Source organism: Rhagoletis zephyria, unplaced genomic scaffold (genome assembly GCF_001687245.7).
Source record: "Rhagoletis zephyria isolate East Lansing unplaced genomic scaffold, Rhagoletis_zephyria_1.1 Rzeph_scaffold_03797, whole genome shotgun sequence".
Classification (NCBI taxonomy): domain Eukaryota; kingdom Metazoa; phylum Arthropoda; class Insecta; order Diptera; family Tephritidae; genus Rhagoletis; species Rhagoletis zephyria.
This window is the reverse complement of record NW_016160880.1, coordinates 42,693-55,453: the sequence shown is the minus strand read 5'-3', so window position 1 is coordinate 55,453 and position 12,761 is coordinate 42,693. Positions and strand designations below refer to the sequence as shown.

At 41.8% G+C, this 12,761-nt stretch overlaps 1 protein-coding gene across 1 annotated transcript; it reads left to right on the top strand.

Annotated features, from left to right (window-relative positions):
* The first annotated feature begins 5,582 nt into the window (after window positions 1-5,582).
* On the top strand, window positions 5,583-6,095 carry LOC108369681 (histone-lysine N-methyltransferase SETMAR-like). The gene has a single exon (XM_017624845.1). It carries the CDS (start codon window positions 5,583-5,585, stop codon window positions 6,093-6,095), a length of 513 nt encoding a protein of 170 aa, XP_017480334.1.
* The last annotated feature ends 6,666 nt before the right edge of the window (window positions 6,096-12,761 follow it).

Here is a 12,761-nt window from a genome sequence, read left to right as displayed (position 1 = left end):
ATATCTATATCTATATCTATATCTATATCCGCTAATATTGGCTGAGCTCAGGCCACCCGGGGCCACAGCGTGGCGGGCTGTGGACGACCTAACTTGTTAGGCTAGCCGCTAATAACCAATAAGCAGCCCCCGACCAAGAGCGGCTAGAGTGGAGGGTTTGGCTGAAAAGGCCCTACGCACCCAAGGGAACTCCAGTGCCAGGGCGAGTACTCGCCGCCCTTTAAGTAGGCGTTCCCAGACCCTATCAGGGACTACTTCGAGGGAGTACCTACCCCAGAGAGGGAGGCAACAGTGCAACGAGGGATCAACAAAATTAGTTAGATAAAAAGATAACTCTGGGCCAACGCCCATCAATATCGAGACCAGTAAGATCTTGATTACGGTATACTGGAAAAACAATTTTGAATTTACGACTCATGGGCTGGTGAAAGCAGTATTCTATCACTTTAGTAAGCGAGATTGACACCTCCTGAAATGGCTGGGAGGCTAATGCTGCAATTGCCTCCGTCTCGTTAAAACCGTGGCAGGTCTTCAAGTACGTTCGAGACACGGCCGCACAGGTCCAGTTGAGATTCACTCCTGGTTTTGCGCTGTCCTTGGCTCTGAACACAACGTCCCATAAGGAATTGTGACAACCCTCGCGATGGTCTGCTCTTTTGAGGAGGGAACTTCGGGGACATTCAAAGGCGACTGTGTTTCGTGTGGAGATAGCGGCTTGAAGCGGAGACCCAAAAGCACAAATGAACACACCAAAACCAAACCAACAAAAAGAACAACAAGAAGCACACAGCGCTCTTATCCAAGAAGAGAATGTAGGCATATTCCGCAGAAGCAGCAGGACTTTGCGCTCGCCAATCCTGCAGAGCACACCAACGCTGCAGGCAAAACAAGCGAAAGCAGTTAAGAACGCTGATCGTGCCCCAGAAGCAACAGATCTGGTCGACTTAACACGCCCAGAGATAGAAGGCATCAAAAATTCAAGACAGGAGAAAAACACTTCGCCAGCTGTACACCCGACAACGCCAGGACCTATCTCTCCGAGACAGGACTTTATTATCAAGATTAGACTCGCAGAAGAGGAGTCCTTGAAAAAATGCAAAAGCATCGTTCAAAAAATTAAGCAAGCTATAGCGAAACAAAGGAATGTCAGCCTCGAGGTCAAGAATGGAGCTGCACAACTAGAAGAAATGTTCGATATCATCCGAAGCTACCGCAGAAACTGGAAGATGAAAGAAAAAGAGATCTGAAGTGCTGCCCAGGCTAACCTGACAGACACCACGACACCTCTAAAAAGACGGGCGGCAAGCCCACCAGAACAGCAGCCAACTCAGAAAACGCGAAAAGAAAAGGACGGGGAGTGGAAACAAGTGACGAACAAGAAGTTAAAGGCGAAGAAACCGGACGGGAAAGAAAACACGCCAGGCAAACCAAAATCTCCGGAAAAAAAGGCAAACGAGAAGCGAAAAGGCCCTACTTAGTCTAAAAAACTCTCAGACGCCGTAGTGATTAAGCCAGCAGAAGGGAACAGCTACGCAGATGTCCTGAAAAATATTCGCAGTAAGCTGAAATCAAGTGATGAAGTCAAGTTGAAGGGAATCCGGAAAACAAGGGCTGGAGCAGTACTACTGGAGCTAGAGAAGGGGCAATCGGCGAATCCAAGCTTCTGCGAGGTATTAAAGTGCTACCTACGAGAGACCGCTACTGTACCAGACCTTAAACCAAGGGCCACAGTCGAAATAAGAGACCTCGATTTCTTAACGACAAAAGAGGAAGTCGAAGACTCAGTAAGGGGTATGCTGCAAGGATACGACAAAGCTATGAAGATCAACATCTCCGCTCCCAACAGTAGAGAACAGGTGAGGGCCTTCGTCAAGCTCGATGAAGAAAAAGCTGATATAATAATAAAGCAAGCAAGGATCAAAATCGGCTGTATTAACTGTAGAGTGCGACTCAAAGAAAACTGCAAGAGGTGCTTTCGATGTTTTGGCCCTGGCCATCTAATCGGGGGCTGCAAAGGCCCAGACAGAAGAGGGCAAGGCCTCTGTATAAAATGCGGTCAACCAGGTCATAAGCTAAAAGAGTGTAATAAGCCACCAAAATGCTGCTTGTGCTCGGAAGCCAAATACACTGAGCTGGATCACATCCCGAGCTCCATAAGATGCTCAGTATATAGAAACTGGTGCAAGAAATGAATGTCCTGCAAGCCAACATGCACAGAAGTAAAACGGCTGACGCGCTACTGACACAGATGATCACTGAGCGGCGATATGACCTTGTAATCATAAGCGAACAGTATAAGAAAAAAGAAAACGGGATCTGGATAGAAGACAGCAGTGGCACCGCTGCTATATGGGCTCCCCCCGGAAGCAGCATACACATCTCTGAAAAACGACATGGAAACGGCTTCGCCTGGGCCAGATACAACCATATAAAAATAATAAGCTGCTACCTGACACCAAACGATAGCATACAAGACTTCCAAGATAAACTCGACGATACCAAAGATACGGCCATGAACTTGGAAGGACCCTTTCTGATGGCAGGAGACCTAAACTCAAGAGCCACGGAGTGGGGGATGCCAATCACGGACTCCAGAGGCAAACGCGTGCTAGAAATTTCAGCCCGACTCGGATTTATAGTGCTAAATACTGGCGCAGCAACAACCTTCCGAAGGCCAGGATGCGAGGAAACCACGCCAGACATCACACTAGCATCAGGAGGCATAGCAGGCACCATAAAGGAATGGAAAGTATTGAAAGATTACACTGGTAGCGATCACCAATACATCTCTTTTATAATAGACTCCAAAAACGATGGTTTACGAAAGAAGATGCAATGTAGCACTCGCAAATGGAATGTCTCGAAATTAAATAGTGAAGCGCTACTATCTGAAATAAATGCGCATGGCTCAGAAGAATCCTCTCACAATAACGCAATGGAAATAGTAGAGACTACAATGAAAATGATCTCCAGAGCCTGTACCAAAGCGATGCCGACAATTGGAAGCAATCGACACAAAACACCTGCATATTGGTGTACGGAAAACATAGCTGAACTAAGACGAACGTGCCTCCACCTGAGGCGTACTTACAGCAGGGCCAGGCGTAGAAGCGCTGCAATCGAAGAGGCAGCAGCTCGTCCTAATCACCAAAGGAAAGGGAAACATCGACTCACCATCAGCGTATCGACCCCTCTGTATGCTGGACTCAGCTGGAAAACTCTTAGAAAGGCTGCTAAAACCTAGAATAGAAGCGGCTATCGCTAGCGGTGGCGGACTTTCCTCAAGGCAGTACGGATTCAGGCCCGGTAGATCAACAATTGGAGCTATAAAACACGTAACAACATCAGTAGAAGCCGCATACCAACATAAAAAGCTAGTCCTGCTTGCAACCTTAGACGTTCGCAACGCCTTCAACACCGCAAAATGGGAAAATATGATACACGCACTAGAAGAAGTCTACAACATACCCACGTACCTTAGACTCATGGTCAGAAGCTACCTAGAAGGCCGGGAGTTACTGTACCATACCACCGATGGACCCCGGCAAATGACGATCACATCGGAACGTCAGCTACGACGGAATATTAAACCTCGAGATGCCAGATGACACATATTTAGTAGGCTACGCTGATGACATTGCCGCAATGATCCCCGCAAGAGACACCGAAGACGCCCGTCGCAAATTAAACCAGACATGGCTCGACTCACACGGTCTTAAACTTGCAGCAGAGAAAACCGAGCCGCTAATATTGGCTGAGCTCAGGCCACCCGGGGCCACAGCGTGGCGGGCTGTGGACGACCTAACTTGTTAGGCTAGCCGCTAATAACCAATAAGCAGCACCCCGACCAAGAGCGGCTAGAGTGGAGGGTTTGGCTGAAAAGGCCCTACGCACCCAAGGGAACTCCAGTGCCAGGGCGAGTACTCGCCGCCCTTTAAGTAGGCGTTCCCAGACCCTATCAGGGACTACTTCGAGGGAGTACCTACCCCAGAGAGGGAGGCAACAGTGCAACGAGGGATCAACAAAATTAGTTAGATAAAAAGATAACTCTGGGCCAACGCCCATCAATATCGAGACCAGTAAGATCTTGATTACGGTATACTGGAAAAACAATTTTGAATTTACGACTCATGGGCTGGTGAAAGCAGTATTCTATCACTTTAGTAAGCGAGATTGACACCTCTCTGAAATGGCTGGGAGGCTAATGCTGCAATTGCCTCCGTCTCGTTAAAACCGTGGCAGGTCTTCAAGTACGTTCGAGACACGGCCGCACAGGTCCAGTTGAGATTCACTCCTGGTTTTGCGCTGTCCTTGGCTCTGAACACAACGTCCCATAAGGAATTGTGACAACCCTCGCGATGGTCTGCTCTTTTGAGGAGGGAACTTCGGGGACATTCAAAGGCGACTGTGTTTCGTGTGGAGATAGCGGCTTGAAGCGGAGACCCAAAAGCACAAATGAACACACCAAAACCAAACCAACAAAAAGAACAACAAGAAGCACACAGCGCTCTTATCCAAGAAGAGAATGTAGGCATATTCCGCAGAAGCAGCAGGACTTTGCGCTCGCCAATCCTGCAGAGCACACCAACGCTGCAGGCAAAACAAGCGAAAGCAGTTAAGAACGCTGATCGTGCCCCAGAAGCAACAGATCTGGTCGACTTAACACGCCCAGAGATAGAAGGCATCAAAAATTCAAGACAGGAGAAAAACACTTCGCCAGCTGTACACCCGACAACGCCAGGACCTATCTCTCCGAGACAGGACTTTATTATCAAGATTAGACTCGCAGAAGAGGAGTCCTTGAAAAAATGCAAAAGCATCGTTCAAAAAATTAAGCAAGCTATAGCGAAACAAAGGAATGTCAGCCTCGAGGTCAAGAATGGAGCTGCACAACTAGAAGAAATGTTCGATATCATCCGAAGCTACCGCAGAAACTGGAAGATGAAAGAAAAAGAGATCTGAAGTGCTGCCCAGGCTAACCTGACAGACACCACGACACCTCTAAAAAGACGGGCGGCAAGCCCACCAGAACAGCAGCCAACTCAGAAAACGCGAAAAGAAAAGGACGGGGAGTGGAAACAAGTGACGAACAAGAAGTTAAAGGCGAAGAAACCGGACGGGAAAGAAAACACGCCAGGCAAACCAAAATCTCCGGAAAAAAAGGCAAACGAGAAGCGAAAAGGCCCTACTTAGTCTAAAAAACTCTCAGACGCCGTAGTGATTAAGCCAGCAGAAGGGAACAGCTACGCAGATGTCCTGAAAAATATTCGCAGTAAGCTGAAATCAAGTGATGAAGTCAAGTTGAAGGGAATCCGGAATCTATATCTATATCTATATCTATATCTATATCTATATCTATATCTATATCTATATCTATATCTATATCTATATCTATATCTATATCTATATCTATCTATATACGGGAGTGGTCCCAAATGTACCCGGCCTAACCTAGAGATGGCGGTAGTCGTTTGAAAAATATCACTGTGTTAAAAAGTACACAATCTATAAAGCATATGTTTCAAGTTTGAAGACGCTTGGCAGTAGTAGTAGTAGTGAACGTATTCAGTTAATTTGGGAAAATGGAGAAAATTGGTCATCGTTATGTGATACAATACTTTTATTTGAAAGGCCTCAGCCCATCCAATATAAAAGCTGAAATAGATTCTACTTTGGGCGGGTCTGCCCCTTCGTTTACAACAATAAAATATTGGGTAGCAGAGTTTAAACGAGGCCGTACGAGCTGCCAAGAAGAGCATCGCAGGGGTCAACCAAATGAGGTAACGACTCCAGAAATGGTGAAGAAAATCCAGAAAGCGGTAATGGATGATCGTCGACTGAAAGTGTGCGAGCTAGCAGATATAGTAGGCATTTCAAAAAGTACGGTACATCGCATACTATCTGAAGATTTGGATATGAGAAAGCTGTGTCCAAGATGGGCGCCGCATTTGCTCGACCAAAAACAGTGTCGCGAAGAGGTTTCAATTGAAGAGGTGCCAATTTTACTTTGCAAACCGTTTTTGCGTTTCAACGCTATTTTGGCTAACGCAAAAGTTCTTATCAGGCGCCGCGAAGCGTATGACCGCGATGCTTGACCAAACGGCTCAACCGATTTCAATTCTGTAAAAAGCACTTTTTTTGACCTTCTGTGTGAAAGGTTTTTCGATTAATTAAATTCAACACATTTTCTTGTTGTTGCCACAGAATTAAAAAAGCTGAGCGGTCGCGATTTCACAATTTCATTGAGTTTTTCTTATATTGTATGTCATTAAACTACTAAACGGCTAGACCGATTCGATTCATATTTGGAACATACTAGTAATTACCCCCCGAGATTCGGGAGAATTCATTAAAGAAATACTTGCAGATACTAATTATTTAAACTTAAGTAAAAACTAAAACGTGATGTTCATGAATATACCTCAGTATTTAGCACAAAATTTATTTAAAGAACTTCGCGAAAGTCAACAATTATACTTGTAGTGCTAGAGACCTGATAACCCAAGATAATTTTTAAGTTATTAAAGGGCCTTACTCTACTCATAGCTTCGTACAGCGGCCCGTGAGAAAACAGTAATTTTTAAGGAGTTGAGATCTGACAATTTTTTGATAATCTATGGAGCTTGCACTTTAATTTGATATACAACTCAATTCTGTAGCTACTCCAGATCGCCCTAACTAGGTCGTATGACTGAGCAATTATATATAGATACGTTGAGAGTGAGTCAAGAAAATGTTTAAACGCTTATTTTTAGCACCTACTTCACCGATTTGAATTCTGACAATTTTTGTATAACCTATGGAACTTGCACTTTAATTTCATATACAACTCAATTCTGTAGCTACTCCAGATCGCCCTAACTAAGTCGTATGACTGAGCAATTATATATAGATACGTTGAGAGTGAGTCAAGAAAATGTTTAAACGTTGATATTTTTACACCTACTTCACCGATTTGAAATCCGATAATTTTTGGATAACCTATGGAGCTTGCACTTTAATTTCATATACAACTCAATTCTGTAGCTACTCCAGATTGCTCTAACTAAGTCGTATGACTGAGCAATTATATATAGATACGTTGAGAGTGAGTCAAGAAAATGTTTAAACGCTTATATTTTAGCACATGCTGCACCGATTTGAAATCTGACAATTCTTGGATAACCTATGGAGCTTGCACTTTAATTTGATATACAACTCAATTCTGTAGCTACTCCAGATCGCCCCAACGAAGTCGTATGACTGAGCAATTATATATAGATACGCCTACATCACCGATTTAAAATCTGAAAATTTTTGGATAACCTATGGAGCTTGCAATTTAATTTGATATACAACTCAATTCTGTAGCTACTCCAGATCGCTCTAACTAAGTCGTATGACTGAGCAATTATATATAGATACGTTGAGAGTGAGTCAAGAAAATGTTTAAATGCTTATATTTTAGCACCTACTACACCGATTTGAAATCTGACAATTTTTGGATAACCTATGGAGCTTGCACTCAACTCATTTCTGTAGCTACACCAGATCGCCCAACTAAGTCGTGTGACTGAGCAATTATATATAGATCACAGCACCTTGCAGGAAGATATTCCCACTATAAATTTAATCGCTAGGTGGCGCTGGGCTCAGGATATATATACAAACTGTACTTAGTTGCAGATTTGGCTAATATTTGGAAAATTTGTTAGCCAATTGAAAAGGAATATTTGAACTAAAAAATTACATGGTTGGAGGCGCTATTGTCAGAATATTCCTCATGTTCTTATACAGTGGGAGAATGATGGATATCTACACATGTATATACGTCACAATAATATGTCGAAACATCTTGTTTGAGGGCACCAATATATCTCTTAAACCAACTACGCTTGGGAACTGAAACTTGGCTACATACGTTATCAGTAGCGTACTTATGGTGAAAAGTGGCAGATATTGGAAAAGGGGGCGCGGCACCTCCCGTACAAATGTAACTTCTCGTATCGCCAATCTCTGGACCCGCCTTATGCTAACATCCTAAATTTTAAACAGCCACATATGTTATCAATTTCGTATTTTCAGCGAAAGGTGGCAGGTATTGGAAAAGGGGGCGTGGTACCTCCCATACAAACTGAACTTTTCTTAATGCTTTTCCCTGGAACTGCTTAAGCTAACGTCCTGAAATTTGACACAGCTACTTATGTTATCAATATCGTATCGAAAAGTGGTAGGTAAGGGAGAAGGGGGCTTGGCACCTTCCTTGCAACCTGAACTTTTCATATCGCTTATCTCTGGAACCGCTTATGTTAGCGGCCTGAAATTTAACATGGCTACATATGTTATCAGTAAACACATTGGCATGGTACCTCCCATAAAATCTGAACTTTTCTTAACGATTTTCCCTGAAACTGCTTAAGCTAACGTCCTGAAATTTAACACAGCTAGTTGCTGTCTCCATTAGCGTACAACCATTGCAGAGATCCATCAGTTTTATCGCAAGCGAAATGCTCATCGCAGAAAAATTTTGGTACTTGTCATCGCAAAAGAGTTCATTTCAAAAAGTGCTTACGACACATGAAAAAAATTACTGTATTCGCAAAAATGGCTTACTCCACGTTGTTTTGAGTATACATTGTCACCTGAGAGGACCTATTTCGGCAGCCAGTTCGAAAACGCCCTATCTCAAAAAACTTTTCAAGAACGCCCTACTCCAGAATTTAATTGAATAACGCTCTATTCAGAATTTGATTGAAAAACACCTAATCTCAGAATTTGGTTGAAGAACGTACTATTTCAGAATTCGGTTCAAAAACGCCTTATCGAGGCTGAAAATACATTGAAAGTGTACTGAGATAGGGCGTTTTTGAATTGGCAGCTGAGATAGGGCGTTCTTCAACCAAATTCTGAGATTTGGGGTTTTTCAATCAAATTCTGAAATAGTGCGTTCTTGAAAAGTTTTCTGAGATAAGCGGTTTTCGAACTGGCTGCCGAGATAGGTCAACTTCCCTCAGGTATCGATATATTATAGAAAAACATAACTTCATCAAAATTTAAAGTGAAAACAAGCTGTGAAACTAACTATTTACCAGTTCACCTTGCGCCGGAGATCTATCGCAGCAGATGAACAATCGCTAATGGAGACAGCAAGTTGCGGCTAAAAGTGGTAGTTATTAGAATGGTTGCATCTATATACATATACACAGATAGGCAATCATCATTCTACTAGGAACTATTTTCTCCTAGATTTCTAAATCGCATTGAGCGATTGCTTCTTTTTTTATTTTTGGGAGAGGGTAACAATTTTGTAAGAATTTTGAAGAGTTTTTACTAAATTTTGCACAATTTTGTGTTTGGTCCTATGTTTATTTTAAACGAATTTACTTTTCAGTTGGCTAAATGAAATTGTGTAAGCGCACCTTTGTCTGACGCCCTCATACACCATTGATGCGATCTTTTATTTACTTCTGATAAACGAAATTGCTCGGGCGGCCGTCATTGCGGCGGTAAGACTCAAAAAACCAATTCATAAATATTAAGACGAATTGTAAAAGGAACACGGTTGGTATATCAATGACTTCATTTGAACGATATTCATGAGGTCAAACGACTCATTTAGCCAATATACGGGAAAACTTTTCATCCTGTAGGGCAGAGAGGATTCTTGGCACTCTTATAACAGAAAACGCTCATCTGTCCTCTTCAGTTTCCTTATAAGCATTTTAATTGGCTTACGCATCGGGCCAATGTTGTAGTTGCAAGATCATAGAAGATTTTGCACGCTTGGCAGAGATTACACAGTTGGAAATAAGGACATCGGTAATGCTCATAAGATCGAAAGCGATTAGTATTCCATATAGCATCACAGCGCTACTATTGTTGGCCCATGTGTGAGAAGGATTCTGCTCTGTAGTCATTTCAACTTTTTTACATTACAGACCGTTTTTCCTTTTAAAGGCTATTTTTGGATTGACCCACGCAAAAGTTATTAGGCGCCGCGAAGCAAGCTGGCATTGGCTAGTCTATATATATAAAAATGAAATGTTTTCCGTATGACGGCGATGACTCACCAAACGCTTGGCCCGATTCCAATTCTGTAAAAAGCACATTTTTGGACCTTCTGTGTGGAAGATTCTTTGATTTAAAAATTTTTTACATTTTTTGTTGTTGTTGCCGAAAAATGAAGAAAGCTGAGACGTCATGATTTCACAATTTCATAGAGTTTTCCGTATATTGAATGTCACTAAACTACCNTAGGTGGCGCTGGGGTCGGGATATTCATAAAAATTGCATTTACTTGCTGATTTGGCTCATATTTAGAAAACAATTTAGCCAATTTAAAAGAAATATTTGGACTTGAAACTTATACGATAGGTGGCCCTGTGGCCGAGACATCCCCAAAAATTATTTTACGCTAAGAGAAGGATATATCTACTATATATTTGTGGAAGTATGTATGTATGTATGTATGTGCCACGTTGCAGCCTAAACGGACGGACAGAATCGAACAAAATTTTGACAGAGTATTGCCATGACACCTGGACCTATAATAGGGTAACAAAATTGGGATTCGACAAGGGGGCGTGACACCTCCCATAGGCGTGAAATTTTTAATCAGCCATAACTTCGAAACTATAAGTCACATGAACTTGAAATTTGGTATGGAGTCATATATATGGTAGGTGTTTACCGTAGAGTATATATAAATGACTTTGTAAAAGTGGGCGTGGCACATCTCATAGGCGTAAAATTTGTTATCAATCATAACTTTGGAACCATAAGTCGCATGAACTTGAAATTTGGTATACTGTCATATATATGGTAGGTGCTTATAGTATGGTATAAATAAATGAGTTTGTAGAAGTGGGCGTGGCACATCCAATGGGCGTGGAATATTTTATCAGCTATAAATCCGAAACTATAAGTCATATGAACTTGAAATTTGTTATTCAGTCATACATATGGTAGGTGCTTATAGTAGGGTATATATGAACGAGGTTGTAAAAGTGGGCGTGGCATATCCCATAGGAATATTTTATCAGCTATAACTCCAGAACTATAAGCCACATGAACTTGAAATTTGGTATGCAGACATAACTATGGTAGCTGCTTACAGTAAAGTATATATAAAGGGATTTGTAAAAGGGGGCGTGGCACATCCCATAGGCGTGGAAATTTTTATCAGCTATAATTTCACAACCATCAGTCACATGAAATTGAAATTTGGTATGCAGACATATCTGCGGTAGGTGCTTACAGTAGGCTATATATACATGAGTTTGTAAAAAGGGGCGTGGCACTTTCCATAGGCGTGGACCCTTTTATCAACTATAACTTGGGAACCATAAGGCCCAAGAACTTGAAATTTGGTGTGCAGGCATATCTACGGTAGGCGCTCTAAGTAAGGCATATATAACTGAGTGGAACATCCCATAGGCGTGCAAAATTCGGAATCATATGTCACGTGAAATTGAAATTTGGTACGCAGACGTATCTTTAGTAGGTTCTTAAAGTAAGGCTATATATAAGTGAGCTTTTGAAAGGCGGAACCGTTACATCCCATGACCTGGAATGTTTTATCAGCTATAACTCCGGAGCTATAAGTCGCTTGAACTTAAATTTCGTACGCAGCCATTTTAATGGTAGGTACTTATATTAGGGTATATATAAATAAGTTTGGAAAAGAGTGCATGGCACATCCAATAGGCATGGAATTTTTTATCAGCTATAACTTCGGAACTATACGTCCCACGAACTTGAAATTTAGTATGCAGATATATCAATGGTAGGTGCTTATATATAAATATGTTTGTAAAAGAGGGCGTGGCACATCCCATAGGCGTGGAATATTTTACCAGCTATAATTTCAAAACCATAAGTCAAATGAAATTGAAATTTGGTACGCAAACGTATCTATGGTAGGTGCTTATATTAGGGTCTTAATATATAAATATCCCGTGTCACTGTGTTCGTTTACGCTAATCTCCGAAACCGCTTAACCGATTTCAATGAAATTTTGTGGGTTTGTATTGTTGGTTCCAACTTAAAAGATAGGATAGTTGTGAACCCGAGAAATTTTTTCTATGCTTCTCGCATCGTGCTTATCTAATATACATATAAAAATCGAGCTCTTCGTAAACGGCTCGACCGATCTTTATGAAATTTTTTGTGTTATATATGGTAGGTATGAAAATCGGATGTAAAGTATATTTCATACCGCTAGGTTTCAGGGGGCGTGGCACTTCCCATACAAACCGAATTTTTCATATTGCACATCTCTGGAAGTGTTCATGGTAGACTACTCGAATATGGCATGGAGATATATGAAAACATTTGCATATTCATGGATAAAAATTGCGGTTATTGGAAAAAGTTAAGTGGCGCCTCCCATACGAACCGAATTTTTCATACTGCATATCCCGCAAAATGTTCATGGAAGAGGTCTCGAACTTGGTAATGATAAGATAAATGAAAGCAATCGCATACTCATGGAGATAAATTGTGATTATCGGAAAAGGAGGCGTGGCACTTCCCATACACATCGAATTTTTCATACTGCATATCTCTGAATGTTTTCATGGAAGAGTACTGGAACTTGGTATGTACAAGATATATAAAACGCGACTGGTCATGAAGAAAAGTTGGGGCTATTGGAAAAAGGGACCTGCCATGGTAAATTACTAGAAAATGGTATAGAGATATATGAAATCAATCCCATGCTCTTAGAGAAAATTGGAGTTATTTGAAAAGGGGACGTGGCGCCTTTCAAACGCACTGAAACT

What these genes read in the sequence shown, in the direction of transcription:
- LOC108369681 (XM_017624845.1), top strand. Translation starts at nt 5,583, where the DNA reads ATGGAGAAAATTGGTCATCGTTATGTGATACAATACTTTTATTTGAAA.